The sequence below is a fragment of the Antennarius striatus genome, chromosome 15 (genome assembly GCF_040054535.1).
Source record: "Antennarius striatus isolate MH-2024 chromosome 15, ASM4005453v1, whole genome shotgun sequence".
NCBI classification, from domain to species: domain Eukaryota; kingdom Metazoa; phylum Chordata; class Actinopteri; order Lophiiformes; family Antennariidae; genus Antennarius; species Antennarius striatus.
In genome coordinates this window covers 5,294,374-5,322,277 of record NC_090790.1, presented here as the reverse complement: position 1 = coordinate 5,322,277, position 27,904 = coordinate 5,294,374, and the positions used below count along the sequence as shown (strand labels likewise).

General features: G+C 40.5%; 2 protein-coding genes across 3 annotated transcripts in view; one reads left to right on the top strand and one right to left on the bottom strand.

Annotated features, from left to right (window-relative positions):
- Positions 1-100: 100 nt before the first annotated feature.
- spag8 (sperm associated antigen 8) lies at positions 101-8,416 on the top strand. Its single transcript, XM_068335103.1, has 6 exons — positions 101-295; positions 1,870-2,029; positions 2,242-2,287; positions 3,617-3,731; positions 4,931-4,993; positions 5,768-8,416. The coding sequence occupies exons 1-6, from the start codon at positions 227-229 to the stop codon at positions 5,861-5,863; spliced, it is 549 nt and encodes a 182-aa protein (XP_068191204.1). The 5' UTR covers positions 101-226; the 3' UTR covers positions 5,864-8,416.
- Positions 8,417-11,197: 2,781 nt separating this feature from the next.
- Positions 11,198-27,904, bottom strand: part of npr2 (natriuretic peptide receptor 2) — a 46,147-nt gene continuing 29,440 nt past the window's right edge. Inside the window, exons 15-22 of one of the 2 annotated variants that reach the window (XM_068334031.1) lie at positions 26,602-26,770; positions 19,476-19,622; positions 17,904-18,027; positions 16,761-16,829; positions 16,402-16,576; positions 13,319-13,417; positions 12,323-12,414; positions 11,198-11,743 (exon numbers count right to left, since the gene is read on the bottom strand). In XM_068334031.1, coding sequence (XP_068190132.1) covers positions 11,681-11,743; positions 12,323-12,414; positions 13,319-13,417; positions 16,402-16,576; positions 16,761-16,829; positions 17,904-18,027; positions 19,476-19,622; positions 26,602-26,770 — 938 coding nt within the window. In that variant the 3' untranslated portion in view covers positions 11,198-11,680. The other variant, XM_068334032.1, reaches the window with a different exon arrangement.

Sequence of the window (27,904 nt, the reverse complement as noted above, 5' to 3'; positions counted from 1 at the left end):
GAAAACTTCTATTTGTTTTTTATGTTCATTGTTTTTTTTGCTACTTAATATAAGTAAATTTACTATCAGAAAGTGAGGGGTTCTTTAAGAAAGATGACTCGTTCTTCAATGCTTTCCGTTGCTATGGAGACACTTCCGTCAACAGACCTCTGTTACTACAGGCACGGGATAGTTTCAGGTACCGCCCGGATCGTTGTAACCCGGTTCAGCTGGTACCGGTGCTGCCATGGCCCGGCAGACCGCCTCTGTGGGGAGGGACGGGGGGACATGTATGTCAGACAGCTGGGTGGAAAAGGTGAGGCCTGTGTGTGTGTGTGTGTGTGTGTGTGTGTGTGTGTGTGTGTGTGTGTGTGTTTTCCTCTCTTATCTCTGATAACTCATAAGCATGTTTATGTGTGTATGTTTTATTTATGCTTATTCTAATACTCTAAATACAGCAGTACTATTCCCTAAGACTTACCAGAAACATAAAAAACAGCACATAAGTGAAGTAAAACACAGGTATACCCTGGCTTAAGTTGTCTCAAGTTCTCGATTATACGTCGATTTTCAAATAAGAAAACAAAAAACTTTTGCTCCTTATAATGTAATCTTTGAGGAGAAGAAGAAAACACCTCAAGAGACTCTCCGCCAGTGTTCCCTCTAAACTTGCGCGCATGCGCAATGGCGCACTGCTCGCACATTCTCAACGCACAAGAAAAATTATGAAGCGCACAAAATAAAATTTGATATGTATTTAGTAATATCTAATATTAGATCTAATTTAATTAATTAGACCAATAATATTGTTTTCTGTACTATTCTGCGTTGTAAATCAGTGAGTGACAGGTGTCCAGCCGATGATGCGATAAGGTTCACTGACGCTACGCAGCCAATCAGAGCGTTGACGGTGCTGAACGTTTTCCCTGCTGTACAGAGGTGAGTAAGTTAATGACTGGAAAGTGGAAATAAACGGGCAAGGACACATCCACTCACCAAGCCAAAGTAAAAAAAAACAAACCCCAAAACGGTTCTTTTGAGGTGGAAATAGAAGAACAAGCGGTGAAAGTGGGTGAGATTTTTTTTCTTGTTGAGAAAGTTCAAAGCAATAAACAGACAAAAATTTAAGTCAGATTTGTGCATATTCGAATGACATTAGGATTTTTTTTTTATTCATGGATATTAATCATTAAATGCTGTTACTCCTAAATAATTTATGGGTCGTAGAAATGCTAATAAAAAATTTGTAATTAGATATTTTACAGACCAAGAGTTACAGGTATTTACACTGTATCACAAGCAACAGCAAAATGTGAATGTTTTAATGTGACAAACTGATGTCTGAAAGGTGTACAGTGCTGCCCTCAGTATGCAGTCACGTGATACCGTACGCGCATTCTATTGGCTGACGGCATCCGGAAGTGCGCTCGGTTCCGTGAGTCTGGACTTTCGTGAGACACAAAAGTGCTTTAAACAGTCTATCAGAGTGTTTTAAAGGTAATACAGATAGAAGGTGGTTCATAAATGTTTAAATTACCGTAAATAATAAGATAAATAGATCTCGATCACGGATTCTTCCAGAACAGGACCCTAAATGACTGAGGGTCGAAGCAGGACCCTCACATATAACATACTACACATGTCAGGAAGAACACAATTTTTGTCTTTTTCTTTTCAAGTGGGCCAAATTACTTATATTAAAAATAAACAAATGAAAATTGCTGCAGTAATCTGATTCTTTTAATAAGCCATGTAAGTTGCTATGATCCAAGGTTTTGAACAAGTGTGATACTGGTGTACCAATATTTGTAAGTGGGATGTTCGTATCTTGAGGACTAGCTGTATTTGTGTTCATATTTTGTTGACCAAACTATCTGTTCATTTACCCAGAGGGCCGTAGCAGCTCTAGGATCAGAGGAGGAGAGGGCACAGATCCAGAGACATGGACACCGGGGGATCATCACGATGGACCAGGAGTCTAAGATGGAGACTGTCACTACATTCAGGGCCGCTTTCCCCCCTCCCAAGAGTTCAGGGGTGAGGACACAGGGTACGTGTGGCTCCATGCTGTTAAAGGGTATAGAGACTAGTCGTAGCTCAAAGGAGCTGAACCCATTTTATTTAGATGGAAGTGTCCTCACTCTCGTGAGAAATCTTTGACCTTTTTTGAATGTTTTTTTTTTTTTTTTTTTTTAAATTTTATAGTCCATTAAGACTTATTTTCAGATGATTCCATATTCATTCATTTCATCCATTTTTCAGGTACCAGAAGTGAGCTCTTGGAAAAACGTCTCACCCAGATGATAAGGTGAAAAAAAATGGGAGTAAAACAAATTAATGTTGGACTTATTTTGTTTCTAGAAATGAAGAATGTCATTTAGAGAGTAAGCAGAAAAGGGGCATTGTCAGAGGAAGGTGTTGCAATTCTTACATGTCTTTGTTTTAGTATTCAATCACAGCTGTAATCCCCTTTAAATCAGACTTCATGGTGTTACTTTACACGGAGCTTTGTCACCCTGATGGAAATAATTCATTCTGTCCACACAGATATGTTTTATTAATATCCTGCACATTTGTTGTCTTTGGAGATGACAACTTGTCCAGCAGCAGAGTGTCTCATCGCTCAGTTTTGAGTCATACTCTAAATGTCCAAACCTTTACGGTACAAACCAACACTGTTTCACTCAAGCTGGTTCCCGTCCAGCCAAGAGAGAAGAAGACTTTTCTAGCGCTGGTGGTCAGATCCCTCTAGGGTTAGGGTTAGAGATAAGAGAGATGAGAGGTTTTAACAACTCTCTTTATTTACAGCACTTGAGAAATGCGTATGTAATGTCCATTGATTGACATTAAATACTATGTGCAACCTCAGTGTTTCAAAAAGGATGGCTCATCCCCTCATCAGAAACACATACTTTTCCTCTTACCTGTGGAGCCACGTGGAGATGGGGACATGGATACAATTCATTTTTAAATACAGCATGTCTGCACATATTGGCATATGGGGACGTTTTCAGAGCAGCCTGACTGTTAGAAAACATTTCAAAGCCAGTTTTCTGATAGTCAGAGCCCAAACCTTCAGCAGGATGGTTTCGTGTGTCTTTGCTGCAGCTGAAAAGTTCTTTACTTATCAGGAATTATAATTAAAAGTCAAATACATCCTTAATATATACCCATATAACCCTGGTTTAGTCCATGAAAATATATTTAAATCTTTTTGAACTAACTGATCCAGTTTACAGAATGTTTCCAGCCTCCTACCTGTCCTTTCTTGAAATGTTAAAGAAAAACGTGAATAAATCCAGAATCCACCCCTCAATCTTGATCAGCATTAATTTTATATATGGAAATCTGTTGAGCTCTTTTTAGATATTCCTACAAACCAAACACAAGTTGGAAACTGGTGAGAACATAACTTCCTGTCTGGTTGTAATTAGAACACCCCAATATACTTTATTTTCAAATAGGCCACTGCAAAATTAGTCATTTCAAATGTGTCCTTCAGGTAACTTCTGATGTGAGTATATACATGTATGTAGATGGGACAATCCCACACTCTCATCTTTTATCTTGTATTGAAGTTAAAGAACATCCTCCTGCGCTGCCAAATAGTGAGATGCATATCTGATGGTTTCCACAGTGAGAAGATTCAGTCCGAACGGAAGCAACCGACTCCTTCAACAGACTTCTGCTCCACAACTCAGAGGGATTTTTGTGTGAAGGGTTTTGTGTCTTCTGCTCCTGAAACAACACCAGTAAGTCTGCATGTATGATGTCTGCTGAGTTCCAGAGGGGCCATGAGATCAGATCTCTTGTATTTACCTTAATCAAATGCAGTTGAGTGATTGTTGTTATGCGGTAGGCGTGTAATGTACTAATGACATAAGAGCATAGATGCTCATTTGCATCACCTGGAAACCTGCTTGTCATTCAAAGAAAGAAACTGAGCTCGGATACTTGTTGTTATTTATTCTGTGTAGCTGCAGATGTTTACTTTTATCTCTGTTGGACAGCACATCCTTTGACCAAATTCATAACAGTTTTACTTATTTTTCTCCTCATGACGTCCTTGAAATGGCCACACATTAACTGTAGAACATAGTTTGTTTCTCAAAGTGCTGCCAACAGGATGAGGGCAGCTCTCAGCAACATTTTTTCAAACGTGGATTCTGGCATAAAATGGTTGAATTTTATTTTATTCATCGGAAGTTTATTTAAACATTTCCACATCTTACATTTAATGAAACGTTGGGCAAACTGTATCAAACGGCACACCCCGATCCAATGAACATTGGACCAGTTAGGAATATGAACTTGTTGCATGGCAACTATGTTACTTTGAGAGATAAAAAGATTCAACTCATCTGCAGAGAGGTGCATTTGCTGTTCAAGGACTTTCACATCAAATGGCGTTATGAGATCATTCTAAAATCCTACGGTGAGTTCATGGGGTTCCTGCGCAGCTCTGTCAAATGATGGATAAATTCATCATCAAAATTTAGAGGTGTACAATCAAAAAAATTCCATCAGCACCAACCATTGCACCATTGCACCAACTTTATATGAAAAATATGAGTCATGATTCTGTTTCTTTTTCACGAGGCCTGAAAATTCTTGATGATCACAACATGTATGGAAATCTTCCTGCAGGGTGTCCTATGCTAGTTTTTGCTGAGTGAAAAACGTGTTAATCCTGCAGGAAATAATTGCCCATGAAATTTAAAACTTTTTATCAAATGAAAATACCAAAGCAGTGATCCAAATATTTATGAATTTTTATTGTACACAACCATTAATCAAAATTCAGGAATATTAACCAGCAAATCAGGGAATCCATACACTTTATGCAAATTATGATAATAAAATATTAGAAAGTAAGACAGGTTTTTAAAACAGAATCGTGTCTGACTCACGGTGACATTTGTTTGACTATGTGGTTTCTTCTCATTTCCAGGTTCATGATTATAAAACTGACCAGGCCATCACATTCTGGAGTGAGAAGTACCAGCAGATACAGGTTTGTCATCACCGTTTGTTCGTAGCTTAGCTTGTAGTCCTGGGACATGAAGGCCGTTTGTCTGTATTGATCAGTCAGCAGCAATATCTTTGTTCAGGATCCTGTCTTTGATATTCTGGGCTGCTTGGGTCTTCATGGTCTCTAATGTTGACCAACTGAATGAGCTTGAGGTGACCGTTATGGAAGGCCGCCCCCCTTACTTTCTGTCAGTCTGAAGGTCCATGAAGGTTACCAGACCTGGGACTCCCCCTTACCACAACTGGAGTGTCTCACTTGAGATAATGATCCAACTCCACCTCACTTTGCACCACCTAATCAAGAATTTACACTAATTTAGATCTGAACAATTAAATTATCTCCTCCATTAAATGTTCATAATGATAACATTAAATTTGGTTAAAGTCACTTTTAGGAGAATTTATAGGATGCACTCACAGACAGGAGCACGGCTGATAACAGCGAAGAAAACGTAATGCTGGAGCAACAAACAGGGTCAGGGTCTCAGCGGGGAGAAACCCTTCTTTGAAAAGGACCTCGGCTGATGGCGCCGTATAATGTTGGCGCGACTCACCATGTTAGCTCGGTAAGGCTCCAGCTTCTCCTGTGACTCTGCACAGGATAGACAGTCACAGAAATTAAAGGGTGTTTTCTAATTTCCTTCTATTATATTTAGTTATTTTCTTGTTTCTGTCCTTGAAGCACAAGTTGAAATACAGTAAGACTGAGGGATTAATTAATTATAATTTAGCATCTTACTGGTGTTTTCTGTCACAGGGTGTGACGGGTGTACGGACCTTGAAAGCGCCATTCAGGAAGTCAGCCACGTTCAGCACACCCATCAGAGAGCAACTGGATGAAATCAGCATCTGATCAATCAGACTGAGATTCCACACATCACTTCATCACCGGACAATGTTAAAGAGTGAACATATTTTATAACATTAATAACATTTTTGTTATCAGGGACGGTGACTCTGTTGATCCTCAGACAAAGTGAGGTCAATGAAAAGGCAGAATTTAACCTATAAAATTATACTCACTGCTAAATGTTAAGATTTCATTAATCTTATCCACACCTACAGTTATCTGGGGCTGCTGCCCAATGCATCATTTCCCCCATGTGCCCTGAGCTAATCCGGCTACAGATTAACAGTCATATGTTTAATGTTTGTTAAAAGTAAGACACTAAATTACATCAATAAGCTCCAAATATATTTTTCTTCCACATAAGAACTTGTGATCATAAGATGAGATGAGGTGAGCTGAGGTAAGATCTCCACATTCTTTGTCGTAAAAGCGACTGCATGTACTACATGCACACTTTGTCTACCATGCATGTAGTTGACACTCTCCTGCTGAGTAAATTATCGTGTCTACAGGTGGGATCAGGGAGGAAAGGGTTAAAGAGATGGATTACTACTAAACTGCAGACACCAATCTGCAGTGGTACTGGTTGAACAATGCAGCATACTGACATAATAAAGCTGCCAAACAAACGTGTGTAAACTTAAGGGATTCTATTATGAAAATCTATTTTTTTCCAGGTCTCTACATACAGATTATGGTCCTCCCTACCCCTCCAGCTCCTACAATCTGGTAAACAAACACTTCCTGCATTAATAAATATTTGGAGTTTAAGGAATTCATGGCCCTGACCCAATCAAAATGATCGGATTTTGCTAGAGCGCAATTTGTGATGTCACAAAGTGCACTCTTTGATTGGACAGAGTGATTGACGATATTGATTGGTTGACATGCCCAAGGGCGTGGTTAACCCCGAGGGGGGAGTTCATTCAGGCTACAGTAGCGTTGTGCGGTAATGTCGTAGCTCAGAGCTACACACTGAAAGTTCCTCACAAACTGTTGAAGTCAGCTGGCATTTGGCTAACTAGTTAGCCCCGCTCCGGTCAGGTGTGTGTGTATGTGTGTGTATGTGTGTGTGTGTGTGTGGGGGGGGGGGGTCGTGGAAGTGACTTTATCAATATTCAATCAAAGGTATTGAGGACCACGGATCACTTTGGGGCAAGACATTTCAAATACAGTGTAGTTGGACATCTGGCAGATGAATGACATGAATTAAAAAAAAAGCATAATATGGGACCGTTAATAAAACACACTGACAGATTTCTGCTGTATGGATCTGGTAAAGAACATTTCCTGCCGCGTTTGGCTTTGTGAAAGTAATTATTTCCTCTGTCAGGCGTGTATGGAACTCCAGTCGATACTCACCCAGAGCGATACTGGTGACGCACTGCGGCCTGTAACCAACAAGTAAAAGAATGAAGATGCTGAGATCGTTACTCATTCTTCTTCTTGTTGCTTCTCTCTGAGCCTTTTTTTTTTTTTCCCGTTCCTATGTGTTCTGTTAAAATTTCTCTTAAGTGCAACATGTCATTTATCTGGTGGGCCAAACCACCATTTCGCTGCTGCTTCTTTATGAACCATTCGTTTACATCCAGTGTCTCAGTGAACTCAAATAGAGGTACAGTGCATCAGCATCAGCTGCTGGTTGCATCAAGTGTCATTCAGCTATATGTATAAATGGGAAATATTAACATCGATGACATAAAACAGATACAAAAACAGTGCAGTTAGTTTGGTGTGAGTCAAAGTACCTACAAATGGAAATCCTTTTTAAATGATGGTGTTATCTGCTGTTTCCTTCGATCTATGATGACCGTCAGGAATGATAACCCAAATGAAGAGCTCTTATAAATCTCACAGAAACTCTAAGAATGATGAAAAACTGTGAAATGGGGTTTTGTTCCGTTATATAGCACAAACAAAGAAGTCATGCAGACACTTTTTTTGTGTTCTCCAGAATCCACAACTTACTTCAATGAAACGCCTAATATCAGTATTTCTCAAAATATTATTCTATTCAATTAATATTTGCTTGTATAGCACCGGATCATTAAAAAAGTTATTTCAAGTTACTTTCGAGGTAGAGTAGGGTTCTGATGGAATTCAACTTGTCTTACATATTTCACAACATGTAGAGGAAGCTGCTGATGAAGCTACTGATTAGAGAGCTGCGTTACATGAAATAAGGAAACTACAGATGCTAATACCAGCAGTGATGATAATTGATTATGATTATATGCAGCAGAGAGCAACAGTCACATGTCCAGGTTCTGCAGGTCCATGACAGAAAAACCTGCAGCCTGGAAGTAGCCAAGGCATTAACTACCTTTTTTTTGCATCTTGTTGCATTAATATGTGCGTGATTTTTTTTTTTAAATATTGTGAAGGGAGAACAATGCAGTCCCTGAAAATTCATTTTATGTGGGGATCAAAAGACAGGTCCCGATCAAAGATAATCCCAGGTTCTAGACAGTGGTGCCGTGGGTAAGGTGACGCCATCTAGATTGACTACTAGAATGAATATTTCTGAGATGTTTTCGACCGAGGACCGTTACTTCAGTTATATTATATCGATAAAATAGTTCCTTTGGTTCAGTAATTCTATAATGTCACAGAAGCATAATTATATAAAATATTATTCATCTCCTTCAAATGTATAACTTAATTTTTTTTTTCATAAATAAATTATAAATTATGTTGCTTCTTTTATTTTAATTGATAAAAATATCAATTAGTCTGGAGTTGAGGCGCTGCCATGTGTTGACATCATTTTCTCCATTAACACCTGAACATGTGTAGGTTTACATGGCTCCAAATATAAAGACAGTGTATTGTAGATAATTGTCCATAGGGTAGAAAATATCAAAGACTGTTCCTTCTCTGAACCAAGTTTAATGTGCAAGTTGGTATGATGATATAGTAAGATTTAAAGAGAGCAATCTTTCAGAATTTCCAAACCTTTTGCTCAACAGACTGTCTAACTGGTTTGTAGTAAACTGCTTTGGGGACCTTTGTTTGTGTCAGGCACAATTCAACCTTTTTTTCTTCTTTGTTGCCTTTTGAAACCTGCAACTGTAGTTGAATGGTGCCGAGGAACAAAGATCCACACTGTCTTCCCACACAAAGCCAACATCTTGCCTTTGTCCTTGAAAAAAACCTATTAGGCTGCCTGAAAGCCATGCAGACAGCCTCTATCCACACCTTGACAAAGATGCTTACAAGCCTACAGCTCACTGATGCAGTGTGGAATCACACATTTCACGCCATAGCATCACATCTGTGCTGTCGATCAGAGGACGACTCCCAGAGCTGCTGATCCTTCCAAAGCTTTCTGTAGACAGGGTAGCTATGGTGACAGGTAATTTAATTTCATGTTTATGCAGCATTTCTCTCTAAATAGTTCATTATCTGATGGGCTGATACAGGAAAACCAGTTTGTTTCTCATTTGGAGCAAGTTTATTTTTTTAAATTTTAGATGAAAAGAGGGTCATTTTCATTTTCTACAATATTTTTTATGTCTTTGCTAGTTAGTTAGAGGGTTAAAATGTCAATACCTTTAAAACGGCAGCAATGAATTCTTGATTTTGACATTACTTTATCCTTCAAAAAAACATAAAGTCTGTGATTTGAATGGGAAATACTAAATACTGAACGCTCGTTTGTCACACTGTTGATGGATGCAAATGTTATACCAGTGATTAAATAACAAATATAATACAGTAATAGGCATGTCACTTAGATGTTTAAAAAGAAAAACCCATCTAACATAGGACGCACAATCATCAGACATGCATCCCTGGGACACAAGCTTTAAAAAGAAATTTAAAAAATTTATGCTACATTTTTCCACGATATAATGTTGGGAAAAATGCCCTATCTTTGTTGGATAGTTGCACTTTATAACCAAGCTTACTTTATCTTTAATGCAGTAACTGGTGGTTAATGTAATAAAACTTTTGCGTACCTGGCTTTAGATATCTAGCAGCATTTCCTGTTTTATTGGATTTTTTTCGGTTACTTTCGACCTGTCAGCATTGATGTGAAGACATATAATTTAAATACTACTTTGGGCTACATGGTTGGTTGGCCCTTTAAGCCAACCATTTTACAGATCTGGTTGGGATTCCCATCTTTATATCTGAGTTCGGTCACATATCGAGGCCTCAGGCTGGGAGACCAGTCATATATTTAAATCAGATTTGCTAATTATTGCTGATACTCGACTGTTGTGCTTCCTTAAAATCAGTTTGCTTTCGCCTACCTAACAGAGAGACATGGGTCGAGACATCACCTCAGCAAACAAATGGAAATTGTTACAGCGTCGACTTGAGACACCTCATCAACAAGCAAATTCAAATGTTCACATTAAAAGTTACACTTGTTTGACTTGTGCACGTTGTTGTTCGGCAGCATACCTGGAACCGTTGCACTTTAACAGGTTGAAAAAGCGGAGAGGACAAAAAAGGCAGCAGCCTGATTGGTTGTGAGGAGTCAGCAGGTCAGCGTGGATTCACAGACACCGGTAGTGTGTCGCCACGAGAAAGTAGGCGGCAATTACAGCCATGCAGGACGGGAAGATGTTCTCCTGCAGAGATGAAAAGCACGGACACACACACACACACACAAACACACACACACTGCCCATGCCTCTGCTCCACAACTGCTAATGAGCATCTAATGAGCGCTGATGTCATTACAACCAACAACCAGCTGCCTGCTGCCAGCGCTCCTCTCACTGTTTCAACCCTTATCTGTCCACAGTTAATTAGACTTCACATGCTTAATGCTCTGTTATGGCACACTTCTTACGTTTGAAACTGTTATTACAGGCCTGCAGCCTCGTGAAATGTAAAACAGCGAGACTAATATTTGTTGTATGAACACTGCTGTCTCCACAGTGGATGGGAAGGTAATAGAAGCTAACAATAAAAATAAAATTAAAAAAAAAAAAAAAAAAGCCTCTCTAAGGAAGGGTCTAATTTCAACGGATCGATCCTAAAGGTGACACCGGGTAGACCGGCCCTCTGCAGCAGCAGCTCCGGCCCTCAGTGAGCACTTTAAATGTGTTATTCTAACGGGACTATTTTGGGGACACTGCAGAAAGTCATTAATATATTCTTTCTAGGTTAAACTTGACGAAAGCATTTTGTGAGTATTGTCAGTAGGACATGGCCCAGATATATTAACGTGAGCAGTGCGATGGTGAACTGAAGGTTGAACCACGTCACTGACTTCTTGTCTGACGTTACATCCTTTGTGAAAGCAAACATCGATAACTGAGAACAAAACAAAAAGCACAACATAAAACAGCATCTGTGTCCATAAGTGGGGAAAAAAAGCCTGTTTTACTCAGTTTATTGAACAAAATATCTTACAGTATCTTGGATATACATATATACACATTATTTTGTACGGTGTAACATGATAAACCCCAGCAGTGACATCAGCTGTAAAGCTCTGCCTCCCAACTTCAACGGACGCTTCAAGGAAACAATACATCATTGACTTCCAAACACACTATATAAATCTTAATATAGAAAGCACAAAAAATAAGAATTTATCAGTGAAAAGTACTCACTCTCAGGACAGAAAGCTTCTTCATACAAAAACAACTTTTACAATGTTTTTTTTTTTTTATTCAGTTACAGTATGCAGGTAATAAATATACCTGGAATTCCCTCTCTTGTCACATGGTGTCTTTCTCCTTTCCTCTGCACGGAAATCACCAATAAGGACTTATTCTAGAACAAATAAAGTGGTGGCTCGGCCAGCGGAGCTCTGCTGTCGTCTCTGCTGCTGCTGCCACATTATCAGAGAGCCTCTCAGATTACATACACATCAGTCTTCTCCCCAAGAAGCCAATACGTTCTCATTTTGCCTTTGCCCTGGAAAAAAAACAACACAAAAAATCAATAGGTTCATCAATGGAGATAAGATGGGTGTGGGGGGGGAGGATGGTATTCTCTGCCCTTCCTTTAAGGGTGACCCTGATGGTAACTGCATCAAGATCAGGATCATCATTATCCACAACATCAGGAATCCAGCTTTCACCACGTTTAGTTTTAACGTCTGTACCAAAGGCAAACGCTGATGACACAAAGGTTTCTTCAGCTGAGATGCCACTGGACTTTATACATAAAATAATAAACTAAATAAAATGTAAAGATTGCATGTCTATTATTGATTAAAAAAACTTATTTATATTTTAAAGGGTTTGGGATTTTTTTTTACAAGGATGGAAAAGCTTAAAATGATTTTATTTTGAATTGTGGAACTTTTGTTTGACTCACAAGCTCAGTCACGGAATTAATTAAACTCTTATTTTGAAGTACAGTAGTACTGTACTTTCTTGTGTGTTTATTTTATTTCCAGTGGTGGTTTTTTTTTTTTTTTTTTTTGCAGTGAACCTGTTTAGCCTTCCTTTACTTCCTTTTGCTTTTTAAAAACACAGTCAGGCTTCTTACCTTCATTTCTACATCTCCTCGTAGCTGGAGGTCAAAGTATCCAAACTCGTCCAGCACTTCTTTGGTGGCCGAGGATACGTGAATCTTTAGGGCTGCAAAACAAATCAAAAGCACAATGGATCAGACTGAGCATTTTCACACAGTAGACTATTTGTGACTATTTGCACTATGAGGCTTTTCGTGGCGTCAGGAGACAGAGCACATCCCCTCAAGTGTAGACGACATTGTTTTGTCCACACAGGGCAGAGATCTGAGACCTGATTCCTGCTCAGGCTGCACAGTTAATCGCTGGCTAAGGGCTCTTAGCACCATCAATTATTTAGCAGTGGAGGCACAACACAGGAAGTGGCTCAGTAGTTAATCAATACATATGAAGATTGGCTCAAGAAATATCCTAACACAGTTTTCATAAGTCTGGTTGCTGTCACTGCAGACAGATCAAGACTCAGCAGGTCAATATCGTGTGGTATTTTTAGCATTAAATGGTATGAGTGAATATTATGTTCAGCTATGAAATCATATACTACCAATGGTTCTTTGGAATATCAGAACAAGACATAACAATTATACTAACAACTAGTCCCCCTGTAGTAAAAAAAGTGACAAATTAGTATTAACCAGAAGCAGAAAATAGTCCCCACCAAATACACTATTTAGTCCTGACTGTGGGAGTTGACTGACCAGTTGTTTCAGTAATTTTTTATGATTGAGTTTCAGGGTTGAGAGTCACAGTGTTGCAGGAACACGGAAAGGTAGAGGCATGATTTAACTCTTTAGAGGCTTTAGGTTGAAATCCTGGAGAACACCTGGATGAGACTGACTCATGCAGCAGAAGTTAACCTGAATGAGAGCAGCAGCAGAGGGGATCCCTGTCCCAGGACACACAGTTTACTGGAAGTCCTTGTAAACCATAAGACATGAATGTGAGCAGTAAAGACATTATCACCAGTAAATGTGCACTGATCAGGGTGAAATGTGTGTGAGTGTAACGCTCACCCTCTCCATTGGACTCCATTCGCGAGGCTGTGTTAACAGTGTCCCCAAACAAACAGTATCTGGGCATTTTCAAACCCACAACTCCGGCACAGACCGGACCTGAAAAACACAACATCATAACGGTCACGTTTAACAATGGAAATAACACACCTGACGTGCTATCAAACACCCACGGAAGTGGATGTGTTTTATGTACGACCACAAGGGTGTAGGTGAAATACAGTTGTACTACTGATGATTTATTCACTCTGACAACACCAAGCACCAGCCTGCAGGCTCCGGCCCCATTTCTGCTTCATGTCAAGTGTGTGAACATGAACATGAACATGAACATGAGCATGAGCGGTGCCGACATGAGCTGGTCCAGACTAAATACTGTGTCACAAGCCTCTTGTGTGTGATGACAGACTGAAAGCTGCAGATAGATCAAGATAATACATCCAGAGTGTTTATGTCCAGTCAGAGTTTTGGCATCCACAAAGTTAACACAGATTAATACAGCAGAGCTGGAATAATCCTGTTTCAAGAGGACTGCAGTGATCAGGTTCTGCCTCTACAGAAGGGGTATCTGAACTTTACGGAGGTTTAACAGGTCACTGCTTTCACATAAACTGGCATTTCTTTGTAATAATTTGTCTGTTACCCCACAATTAAATCCCATGTAGCATCCCTGACACAGCATGGATGTTTCTAGTCCTGATAAAGAGGTTATTGGGAGAAACATGAAGAAGACGTATTGACCAATTTTTTAAAAAGTGGGATTGTAAGATTTTAATGGGAATTATGAAAAATGTGAAGCTGAAGATTATTTTAAAAAAAATCTTAAAAATTTATTCTATCAATAAACTACATTTGTAAATACATATAATTAATTTATGGGATTAACTCCCGCAAATTCGAGATGCTGCACTGAACATTTTGTCCAGAGAGCACGGACTTAGTGAACTTCACTTCCTCATGATGTAGCTATAACTCATTTTGTTCTCATAATGACAATATCCAAGTGCCCTGGATCAGACCTCTGAAGCACTGCCAGCATCTTGGGATTATTCCACACTTCAGACAGGTCCGGTGTTTTGCTCATTACCGGCTATTTTCCAATCAGAACTCAATCAACCGCTGATAGGAACAAGTCTGAATGACAAATTGGAAGGTCATTCTGCTTTGCCAGAGTGAGAAAAATAATTAAACCAATAGAAAAATTGCAAAAGAACAATGACCTTAAGAGTGGGGGCAAGCTTGGTTATGAGTAATGCAGTTATAATGTCGGTGTCACAACAGCAATTACAACCAGGGAGGTCTGGGGGTTTGGACTCCAGAGGACAATATTTTCAGATCAAATGGATCATTTTAATTTAAAAAGAAAACTTTGTTGGTTTAACCACACATTGTATACACATAAATACCAGTTCTATAGAAAGTGAACCAATAACCCCCCAGAGAAAAACTGCATTTTAACAGGCACAGCCCTCGAGTTGATCCCATGCTCGAGGCGGGCGGCCCTCCGCTCTGACCAGTCCAGGTCAAATTGGAATTTGTATTATGAATAAGAAGCAATACATTAACAACAGTGATGATGATAATTTGACTTCCCCAGAATCAAAGGTTTATTAAAAAAAAAAAAAAAAAGTCAAAACAGAAATTCCTAACATCGTAATCCGATCCTCACTGACAGCACTGGGCTGTCATTTTCTCCTTCTCCACAACGTCACCTCACAAACTTTGCTAGTTGGACAGCTAGCCCCCCACGCGAAAAACAAGCTGCTAGCAATCACAGCTAATCTGCAAATAATTAAAAAAATATTTGAACAAAATAATCGCAAAGGGAGCATTACATAAATCTCCATCAACCTGTGTTCACTCATAGGGAGTGTAGGTGTGATTCAGGAAAGTCAGGCTTGGGGAAAGAGAGAGGGTTAGGATTAGGGTTTGAATTAGGGTTAAAGTTAGAGTTAGGGTTAGGATTAGAGTTAGAATTAGGGTTAAGGTTAGAGTTAGGGTTAGGGTTAGGATTAGGGTTAGAGTTAGGGTTAGAATTAGGGTTAAGGTTAGAGTTAGGATTAGCGTTAGAGTTAGAGTCAGAGTTAGAGTTAGGGTTAGGGTTAGGATTATGGTTAGGGTTAGAGTTAGGATTAGCGTTAGAGTTAGAGTCAGAGTTAGAGTTAGGGTTAGGATGAAAGTGTAATCTGTTGTAATAACATGTCTGGAAAGAAGAAAATAAACTGAATAAATAGGATTAGGGTTAGAGTTCGGGTTGGAATTAGGGTTAGGGTTAAAGTTAGGGTTAGGATTAGGGTTAGAATTAGGGTGAGAATTAGGGTTAAGGTTAGAGTCAGGATTAGCATAAGAGTTCGAGTTAGTCAGAGTTAGAATTAGGGTTAGATTTAGGGTTAGGGATAGGGTTAGAGTTAACCCTAACCCTAACTCTAAATTAGGGTTAGGATTAGGGTTAGAGTTAGGGATTAGGGTTAGAGTTAGGGTTAGGATTAGTTAATGACTTTTAACTTGCTCTCTCTCATTTGTAAGGCTGCACTGGAGTCTGTTTTAGTAAGGTTTGATAAATAAACTGTAATCCTTCTGGATTTAAGTTACTTGTGGTCAGAGTTGGTCAGTTTGACTGTTCCTTAATGTTAGCTACGGTGCTGTTACTGAAAGATCCCAATCAGTTTGGCAGCAAACAGCTTCAATGCCACACTGTACTGTACTGCCCCAGAGCTTGACGCCTAATTAATAGGCTGTCACTGAATGACACAGAGTAGCTGTCATCCAGTTATTACACATGAGCAGTGCTGACAGGCTGATGTTGATATGAACTGATGACAGAGAAGTACAATCCCATACTGTGACTTTAAATACAGTTTTTTCCCACTGGAAAAATATAAGCCAGCTACTATTGAGACACATTGAGATGGAAATTTCCTGCATCTACCAGAAAAGAAATGACGGTGTTGATGCACTGATTTGGTGAAGAACAGCTCAGCATTACAACGTCCATTATGACAAGGTGGATCTAGAACCTTGTGGTTCCAGATCATGCTAGTGCAGCATCCCACAGTTGTGCATCAGGCTGAGGGTTGACCCACCTGTGTGTATACCTATCCTGAGTCTCAGCTGGTCATTGGGTCTGTGTCGGATCTTGAACGTTTTGACCTCTTCTAACAAGGCCAGAGACATCCCAGCGATCTCTCTGGCGTGTAGTTTTCCGTTCCGGACTGGGAGTCCTGACACCACCATGTAGGCGTCGCCAATGGTCTCCACCTGCAGGACGAATCACAAGAGTGAAAAGTCGTCTTCCCAGGATTCCTCCAACAGTCTAGAATATATCAATGTGTAGATCACATAGAACATACTGTATATACGCAAACATTTGTGTTAAAATATACAAATTCTTGCATTTTAAGTTCATGAATGATTATTATTCACACCAATAATCCTGGATTACCTTGTATACATCAAAGTTATCAATGATGGCATCAAAACAGGTGTACAGGTCATTGAGCAATGTGACAACCTGCAGAGACAAACAGCCATGTTTTATTTGTATGACTTCCACAAAGCAACAACACAACACCTGGGAATGGAGTTCTGAAACTAGTTTAAATAGAAAATTGGAAACTCTATGTTTGATGTGGATATCCAATAAGTGCTGAAGGTAGGGATTAATAGTAGGTGATTGAGAGGAAGAACCATGGCTGTATCACCTTAGATTACTGTAAAAATCTGCCATTTTCCCCCTTTACTTACAAACTAGATAGATTTATGCAGAAATGGCTTCCCAAAATGCAACAGATGATTTGTGTACCATTCACCGAGCACCCTGTCAGCGAAAACGGTATGCACGTCAAAACACATCTGAAAGCAGCTGAATAATAGCAAATAATGAGGGTAGTAGGTCGAAGTCAGTCATGTATTTTTCATGATGCTTTTTATGAGTTGTAAATGTCCATTATCCAGACAGCCTGTGACTAAAATAATGACCAATTTTTTTTTTAAATGGGTGTTTACGTTAGATTTTAACATTGTACTTGTGTTTCTGGATGGTTGCCCATTGGGGCCCACTGACAAAACACATTTAAAGGCTCATAAATCAAACCCACAGGTGGGAAATGCAAACTTTTATTGACATATTTGATGTTTTGTCAGGTTTCTTTCGTTACAATTGATCAATAGAAATGTATAGAAAGACAAACAGCATTCATATGGTTTGAAGGTCTTTAATTAGCTCTCATTACCAAGAAACTAAACCCACTGAATCCTACTGATAGGGAATGGCATGTTCACAGCTACCTTATTTGACCGGTTAACAGTAATGGATTACCTTTTTATTTTATCGATCTGGAAACATGTTTTTGGTATTCAAGTGAGAAAGAGCTCTGTGGTGACATAATGTGACTCAGCTCTGCGTCAGCAAACTCTTCCATCTAACGAGTGAACTATTGGAGTTGCAGCTCATGTGTGGGAACACTGAAAGCTGTGAGACACGCTGTAGGTAGAGCCGTGAATAATTTTAAGTATGAATACAGAAAACATGGTTTGCAGAGTCAACAGGATTCCCTTTGTGATTCAACGGGATGCTGATGTGTACCTGAAGCGGTGTGCTCTCTGCAGACATGGAGGTGAAACCCACTATGTCGCTGAAGTAAATGGTAACGCTGTCGAAGGCTTCCGCCTGCACCGTCTCACCTCGCTTCAGCTGTTCAGCCACCGAACTGCGTGCAGAGACAAAAGGGAGACGCATCAGGACAAAATGCACACTAATCAACGAGAGGCTAAGAGGAAGCTGACGATCGGATGCTTTGTTTCTGCACTGACTCCTGCGACGGTGCAACTAGTCAGCTCTTGTTTGGGGATGTTTTTCTGCCCCAGCGGTGACAGAAAATGATCGACTGGTTGTTCAGCTAAAGGCAAATGAGAAGACGAGAGGCAGAAGTGAGGAAACTATGTGAATTACTGCAGTGAATCAGGCACACGCACACACACACACACACACACACACACACACACACACACACACACACGCACACACACACACACAGAAGGATCTCCTTATCTTTCGCCAGTCATTCTGATGATTCACAAATATTTTCACAACTACACGGCCATGGAGCGCAGAAACTTAAAACAAGTGATGAGTAAGGGCAGTGTGAAAAAGCTACGCCATGCAGTGTTGTCATAACAACGGCTTGTGTGTCTGTAGTCCTCCTGGTCTCCCTTTTGCAGAGCAGAACAAAGAATGCCGACACTTTCCTGGTGAGGATAGTGATGTGTTTTCTTTCCAGTACAGAGTAAATGTTGTACCTGGTTGTCAGCTGTTATCTTTGTGGTGTGTTCACGTGCAGTGGGTTTTGTTTTGACCCCGTCACCTTTGACCTGAGGCAACGGAACAGTCACTTTTTGTTGCCGCTTTATTTTCTCCGATTAGTTTGGCGTGTCTGGAGCTCAGGAGGCAACGGCAGGGAGATGTTTGCTCTTTATAAAGTTCAACTAGATGTCCTGAAAGATTTGAGGCCCAGTTTCTGCACTCATATGGCAACGCTTCCAAACATGTCCCCAACAAATACGTTTGAATACACTGCATGTATGCATGCTGGGCCTGGAGTTAGCAGTATAGGAGTCAATACCACGTAATAGAGCCAGACAAGGATTTGGAAGCTCAGTAAATCTACATGAACAGAATTAAGATCCTCAAACGACAGAAAAAGAGACCAGACTGTCTGATTTTATTCTGTGTTGACTCTTCATTTCTGCACATCCAGTTGACTTTATTCCAACACACAGATCTAACGTGACCATGACCTGGATGACGCTGAATCTCCAGACGCTCCTGTCTACAGATTTCAGTCAGTGTCAGTGTGTGGAAATGGCCTCAAAAAGCTCATCCACACAAACCCCCTCGCATGATCGGTAACCTTTATATCTTTGCTGATTCTGCTCGCATTAATTGCCTCCTCTCCGATCAAATTACATCAGAGGCAGTAACGGCGTGGAAAAAAGATGGGGATGTTATCTGTCCTTCGTCTCTGCTGGCCAGGAGGACTTTGAAGAAGGTTCTTCAAAGGAAAGATGATAAATAGTTGAGAAAGATGGGAAATCCCAACGCCTCAGCTCACTATCAGGTCCGTTTGTCTGACTGTGTGGTTTTTTTTGTTTAACTTACTGTGGTAAAATTTGATAGAGAAGGTTTTCAGCTTTCCTTTTCTCCTCTAGATAGGCTTGTGTTCGCTCCTCCACCAGATTCTCCAGGTTATTGGCGTACTGCTCCATCCTAGACAGCAGGTTGTTCAGAATACTGGTGCTGCCCTCCCTGTGGAAGTTAACAGTCAAAAGTCAAGTCAGTTTCGTTGAAACTGCAAAAAATCACAACATGCTTTATCAGAGATCCGACACTCCCTCATGAGGAAGATCATTGAGACTGTGGAGAAGAAAAAGGGCCTTTTTGGCTCCTCCATATTTACAATTTTCAGCTCAAGTTTTATCTATCCTTCTGATCTGGAATAGTGACGCTGTAGTCCAGCAAATTACTGAGACGTAGGAATGCAGCAACTTTAAATGGGCAGGAAAAAAATAACCCGTCCACCCCGGGTTAGCCAAACTTGTTCACAGGAGAGAATGAATGTTATCGTACAAAGCGCAATTTGAGACGCATTCATTCATGTCACAAATATTTTCTTCGCATTTATCTAACATCACATCTTATTGTTCGTCTGACATCCTTTTTCTAGTTGATTCATGCTGCTGTTCTAAACATTGATCACCACCAAGTGTTATAATCAGCAATTTCATTGTCATCCGCCACCACCACCACCTTGATGGATTTATCCTGCTGCTCAAATACAATTATCCTATAGTCTAAGCACCAAACTCTCTGACCAACTTATTATCACAACACATGTGCAATAAGAATATCTTTACTTTACATTCACTTCTGGAATCATTCTTTAGAAAAGTGCTGGAAAAAACTCTGCATCCCAAGATCCAAAAAAACAGCTGTTTTTTGTTCAAACTTCCTGCTAAATTCCCAGTTTTCAACAGAGCGTTCTGCTGAAATATTTTGAGTCAGCGAGGTGACACCATCAGGGTTATTTTCTCAGAAGAAACCTCCTCCAGACCCACAGAAGGCTTCACCACAGACGTTCTCACAGGTGAAGCAATACCTGACCGTGAGAAGTGAACAGAACTTTATGTGTGTTGCTTATCGGGGGAGTAGTTGGTTCCACTTTGAGGAATACAGGCCCAGCTTTCTCTGTTTAATAGTTTATGAGTAATAATTACTGCATCGACTCCACAGGTTAAATGGCAGCGTAAAAATGTAATCATTCAAAATGTGACTGCTGTAGCATTCTGTCTATAATTATACTTTACACTAGTAAAACACTGTGGGTTCTCCGGATTCCTCCCACCTCTGAAAACATGCGCTTCAGGTTAACTGGCCGTTCCAAAATGACCGTAGGAACGAGTGTGTGTGTGTGTGCGTGTGTTTGTCTGTGTCTCTTTGTGGCTCTGCGGGAGTTTCCCCCCCGCCTCACGCCCTCAGTCAGCTGGGATAGGCTCCGGCTCCCCGTGACCCGCCACAGCGGACGCAGCGGTTCGAGAAAATTAATGAAATGAAGGAAATTCATGTGAAGGCAATGGGACTCTTATGGTTTATTACCTTTGTTAACGGGGGGCACGTTTCAACCGGCCTTCTGATTGGTCGGTTTATCTGTTTGCATCACCGAAAAACGTTTTGGTCAGGCTGGCTAAACTTCTGTAGCGTCGTACGGCCTCGGCAGGGAGATCAGACTCTACTCAGTGCTAGTTTAATGTTGTATATTATTGTTTGTATAAAGGATCCATCATGTACACAGATCAGATGTTGTTTCCTTTAAACATAAAGACACAAACAGTCTCCAGTCATACTGTTAAAGGTCTCTGTTTATGTGTGCACTGCTGTGATTGGAGAATTACACATGGATTTTGTAATTATATAATACATGTGTTGTATAATGTGTGTGTCCCTGGAGGTTCCTACATTCATATGCTTGCGCACACACACACACACACACACACACACACACACACACACACACACACACACACACACACACACACACACACACACTCATACATGTACAGGCATCGACTCCATCGGAGCAAGACGATGAGTCATTTACACCACCGTAGCGACTGAAAGCATCAGTGTTTGGGGATCCTGACATGTTTCTCCAGGGTCAAGGATCCTACACACACACACACACACACACACACACACACACACACACACACACACACACACACACACACACACACACACACACACACACACACACACACACACACACACACACATGTGTTTAAAGACCAAAAAAAAAACCATCACAAGAACACATGAAAAACATTTACGGCACTGACAATCACACTCGTCCATATTTTTCCATCATTCTAATAGTAACGGTGAAAAGGGATCTGGTCTCCATGGTGACAGTGACGCTTAACACACGAGATAGAATAGATCATTTTCATTAGCGATGTCATTCTGAATGTTACATTTCAGTGTCAACATCAACCCATGAATAAAGCTCTTTACATCTGAGCTCTCTGACCATAAAGGCGCGTTTGGAATCGTGACCAGTCGCCAGCTATAAAACGGGGGGTCAGTGGGATGGAGAGAGGGGGCAGTGACTGCATGTCAGCTTACCATTAACACTTTAGTTCCAGTAAAAGGACTGGAAAGGTTGATGGAATCTGGCACAGTTTAAGGAAAATTAAAATGGTTTTCAGTTGGTAAACTTCCAGCCAATTAATTTGAAGTATTTTCTAGCTCAACAAAGATTGTCCAATTTTAGCCGTAGGTTCACAGACAAGCATACGATCCAAAAAAGTTTCCAGTTTTACATGATTATTTATTTTGGTGTTGAAATGATTGCTGAAGGATATCTCTCTTGACAATCCACAAAGAATCAAAGTACAAGGCCAATGACCTGTGTCACGTGAAGTCTAGGTGATCCAGAAAATTTGGGAGACGGACCCGAGATCAACTTGATGGGTCTGAATCCGTTAAAACAACTTCGCTGTCATAAGTCGTTTTGAGCAAACCCAGACAATCTGGGACTTACATACTTTCAGGAAATCATGGCCGCCATTAGCCAGTCAGCGTGTTTATCTGGCTTTTCTGTTTCCCGATGCCAATCTGGATCCAGACACACACTGGAATATAAACATTATCGACTATTTAAAACACAAATGAGGACGGGTTGTGTAGCCTTGGCTGAGGTATGTGCTCCCTGAGTGCTTTCTTGTTTATAAAGGGCCTAAGCATGCTTGAGGAAGTTACATTCTCCGCAAATCCACGACTGATTTGCCGGTCGGTTTAGAAAAAAAAACAACAAAAAAACAACACAGTTAAGAATAAAATGAAACCACCTTCACACGTAAAACAACATTTCAAAGCTGGAATCTGTGATGTGATTGTCTGCTCCCTGCGACTGCTGCACTGAAAACATTTCAATCTGAACCCTCTTGTCATCGTGTCCTTGAAGCTCACACACACAGACACACACACACACACACAACATAACACCTCATCCGTCACGTCATATCAACAACATGCATTTACCTAATGAAAATAACCGGCCAAACATGCATTAACGTATGGGCCTTGGTGCAGAAACGCGATGAGGCGCTTTGCATGCAGCTGTCAAGAACCTCCTTGAGTGCGTCTGAGGGTGTCAATCATAGGGAGCTCTCCACTCCAAGACGCAGCAAATGGAAAGCTATACATCAACGGGCTCATCGGCACCCACGGTGGCGAGGTCGGACAAAAGAAACAAGACACACCAGACACAGATCTGTTTATAGAATCCTCCAAACCACCTGCTTCCAGTTTACTACACCACCACGCGCGTTTGTGCAGCTGTCCTGCTGAGATAAATCATGTCAACCGAGACAGGCAACCACTTAATGCATAACGTGTCACATCAGCATCCTTTGTGTGTATATTGACTTTCCTAAAAGGTTCTAGGGTCAGTCATCACTGCACACGGCAGATCTGAAGCTTTGGATCTCACAATAAAGTGGTCCATGAATGAAAGAGTTGTTATAATACCGAATCAGAGGTCCCGGCTAGAAAAAGATCAACAATAGTTGTATGATGCAGGACTAGCCTGAGATGGGTATGGATGGATAGGGAAAAGCTAAGAGGCTACATATATAGCTAATATGTGCCACCTGATCAGTAAAGACGGAGGTCACGTGGAGACACCAGCAGGTCAGGCTGCTTGTGGTTCCTCCTTCTTGCTTCCTCTGCCAGTGCAAATAGTTGATAATGAGCACAACATGACGGTGAGGTCAGTCGGCGTTTCTCTCTTTTTTAGCGATAACACACATCAATCCAAGCATGCCTCCCGCTCAGTGTGTGAGCGCCGCACTCCGTTCCAGTAATGAAAGAATGTCAACAAGATTACTCTTGACTATTGATCGCAAAGGAGGCGGTACCCAATCAGCAGAGAGAGGAAGTAAACCTCCCGTTTACTGCTACAGCATCACACAGAGAACACAATAACACAAAAGCAAACGGTGAGGTGTTCAAGTAAAGTATGATAATGTGGGACGTCTTTCAAGTAAGCAACAAAAAGGTAAAAATCACTATCTGACCCTAAAATTTCCTTATTCTAATGGGAAAATACTGTGTTTTCAAAAAAAATTAAAGAGTTATTATCGACACACAGGGGTCTGTTGATCAGGATCATTTGTCTTCAATGAAACATTTACAAATTTCATTTTTACGGATTTGCAGAAAATTTTACGTTTTCTGATGAGGTTGGTACACGTCTGCTTGTTCCAAATTTTTTTTTTTACAGGGTTTTAGCAACAGCTCCACATTTAGACATTTCTACATATGTATTTCTTTTTTTTTTTAGCAATCTTTGATATCTTTAAATAAAAATTTAACCCTCAAACAAATGAGTTATTTTACTCTAGTGACTAAAATAATCAAAATTGTATGTGGAATATTTGTTTTAATGTCACACCTATGATGTTCATTGTCCGTTTCTATCACGTCAGTCGTTTTCATTGTCACTTTTGGCATTAACTACCAGCCTAAAGGCTTTTGCAGCAGTAATTCTTGTTACTCTGAGTCTGTTAGCATGGCTCACTGCACAGCACAACAACGTAATGGTTAGAAGTGGAAAACTGCAATAAAATAAAAACCTATGATGTAAATAACATCTATATCCTTCCAGGTTCATAACTTGCCATTAGGCTTGCCAATTCCTGTAAAAACTATGGAAAGTTGTAGGCGTCGATTGACAAATTCATAGTAGGAAACATTTTTCCAATTTGACAACATCCCAACGGCTCATATAAATATACAGCCGTGGTCATAAATGACCCGAATCCGTCACTTGGAGGTTACCAACCACCTTCTTTCTATGAGTGCTAAGGTCCTATGTGAACACTGTACCTTCTGCCAAAAAAAAGTTCTTTCTGTTCGTTGTTTTTTCTCTGGTTAAAAGTGGGTGGAGCTCAGCTGAAAAAGTCCAGTGTGGACCTAAAACCATTTGAATCAGAATCTCATGACAGTCAGTCAGCAGAATTATTCGACATTCTGTTAATTAAAAAAAAATTTTTTTAAATTTTTTTGGCTAATTTTGTCATCAGAAAGGAAAGACAGCTGGTGGTTTTGTCACACAAACCCATATTTGTCATGAGCGATGTTACGACCTCTCATCATCATAACAAGCACAAATTATGAAACATCATATCCAAATTATAACGTTAAGATATATTTGTAGGCACTCGGCCTGAGTGCCTCTTTCATCGTGGGAGGCGATGATGCTGTAAAAGCATGAGTGAGTGTCTCTCCATCCTCCCTGCGTCCTTTGGGCAGCCTGGACATTAAAATATTTCTAAGACTATAAATTGACATTGTAGTAACTTGTTGGTTTGTATTTACACGTTCATGTATTCAGACACGCTGACCCCTCATTAGTGATTGAGGTGCAAAGTGCTAAAGAGCAATATCCATTTGCCACAGATCACAGATCAGTGCATATTTAACTCTTCATTGAAATATAAAATGCATACACACACACACACACAAACACACACACACACACACATATATATATATATATATGTGTGTGAGAGAGAGAGAGACTAAGCAAGAAGGAACCACTTAAACGAAGCATCAGGCTAATGGAAAGAATAATTAATTAACCCTTTGTAGCACACAAAATTAAAATGAGTGATGCACATCCTCCAAACGGCGACATCCCCCGCTCTCTGTCCGACTATCTGTTCTGTATATTCTGTATAATATATTCTATGCTATTGTTGTATTTTGTGTAGATGTGGATCTTTAGCAGATCCATGTACAGACCCAGGTATAGATCCCAGGATAGAACCAGGAATAGATTCAGGAATAGATTCACGTATAGATTCATGTATAGATTCACGTATTGATCCACGTAACATAAGCTGATTCTTGATCACTCTTGAACTTTATGCAGCAACAGAAGATGGAAACTTGTCAAAACGTTTCAATGTTTTGAAAAATCACAAAAAAATTACACGGTAATGACGAAGCATCTTGGCAGCCAGTAATGTAAATCAGTGTGTACAGTTGAATCCAGATTGAAGGCATAATCCTGATGTACTGTAGAGTTACAGTTGCTAAAACCTCCTCACAGTCACAGTTCAGGGTTTTTCTGTTTTTGTATATCTTTTCGGTGTTGTTTTTTCTCACTTTTCCAACCACATTTCATAAAAAGTGTGTTATGTCTGAACCGAGTGGATACAGGCCATCAAACCCCGCTTGTGGTTTTCTATACTTTCTGAAACAGACCCAACCAGCCACCGGTTCAAATAAGAATCGTACCTCTAAGTGTGTGTGTGTGTGTGTGTGTGTGTGTGTGTTTGTGGCTCTGTGTGTGCTGTGGTGACCCTCAGTATCAGCAGTGATATTTTATACAGTCTACTTTCTGAGGAGCCACCCTGCTGTAGAGAAAACACACACTCAAAAAACCGAGCACCAAAATATATATTTGAATGATTCATGAGATCATAAACACGATACGAGAACACACACACACACACACACACACACACACAGGAAGGGAGCGGCAACACTTCCTGTCTAGAGCTGCTTATTAACAATTATGAACAACCTTTCATTTAAAATGATGTTCCTGATTTCCAGAACTTGTTTCATTTTCTCGTCTGCCTTTTTCTTTCAAAGCTCTTAGGAGAAAGCAACAACGATACTGAGAAATGTAAAAGAGAAAAAGTTGTTGGGGTCTCACTTGTTCAGTTTGGCTACGTAGATTTTGATGTGTCCGAAGTCGGGCCTCTCCGCCGGGTCCTCGGACCAGCAGCCCTCCATCAGGATGGTCAGCTCCTCCGAGTGGCACCTGTTGTCCGTGGTCGGACGAAAGTAAGGCTTCTGGCCGTTCCTCACCTTCTGAACGATCTCTGCAGCGGACACAGACGACTCCAGTGGTTTTATCTTATGTTTTTTGCGTTTGAATTAACTACCATGTGCCTGAGCTTCCCAGATTTTCTTTTTTTAATATCCTAAATGGTGTATTCAAAAACTGCAAATTGAAAGAACCAAACCTGAGTTTAAATAAATTCAGCACTGCTAATCAACACTGAATCATCAATCATACAAATTTAAAACTTATGACAGGCATCCTTCCCCAAAATGATTGCTACACATTCCCTCCTCTGTTATTAGCATCATCACAAAAGACCCATCAGAGTAATTACTACAGTATCCTGATATCCACACACTGAACGTCTGCAGGCCTTCACTGCTCTCACAGGATGTTAATGGATGAGTCTGAGGCGTTCACACAACCAGCATTGAATCTTCTTCTTTTCCTTTCGGCTTTTCCCTTCAGGGGTTTCCACAGCGAATCAGTGTCCTCCATCTAACCCTGTCTTCTGCATCCTGTTCTCTCACACCAACTACCTTCATGTCCTCTTTCACTACATCCATAAACCTCCTCTTTGGTCTTCCTCTAGGCCTCCTGCCTGGCAGTTCAAAACTCAGCATCCTTCTACCAATATATTCACTATCTCTCCTCTGGACATGTCCAAACCATCTCAGTCTGGCCTCTCTGACTTTATCTCCAAAACCTCTAACATGTGCTGTCCCTCTGATGTACTCATTCCTGATCCTATCCTTCCTGGTCACTCCCAGAGAGAACCTCAGCATCTTCATCTCTGCTACCTCCAGCTCTGTCTCCTGTCTTTTCCTCAGTGACACTGTCTCTAGACCAAACAACATCGCTGGTCTCACCACAGTTTTGTACACCTTTCCTTTCATTTTAGCTGAAACTCTTCTATCACACATCACACCTGACACTTTCCTCCACCTGTTCCATCCTGCCTGGACACGCTTCTTCACCTCTTTTCCACACTCTCCATTGATCTGGACTGTTGACAGATCACAATGTCATCTGCAAACATCATAGTCCATGGAGATTCCTATCTAACCTCGTCTGTCAGCCTGTCCATCACCATAGCAACAAGAAGGGGCTCAGAGCTGATCCCTGATGCAGTCCCACCTCCACCTTGAACTCCTCTGTCACACCTACAGCA

Bases quoted from the DNA above. Each gene is read 5' to 3' on its own strand.
- spag8 (XM_068335103.1), top strand. From the start codon at position 227: ATGGCCCGGCAGACCGCCTCTGTGGGGAGGGACGGGGGGACATGTATG. The intron at 296-1,869 runs GTGAGGCCTGTG...TCATTTACCCAG, and splicing joins CAGACAGCTGGGTGGAAAAG to AGGGCCGTAGCAGCTCTAGG. The intron at 2,030-2,241 runs GTACGTGTGGCT...TCCATTTTTCAG, and splicing joins TTCAGGGGTGAGGACACAGG to GTACCAGAAGTGAGCTCTTG.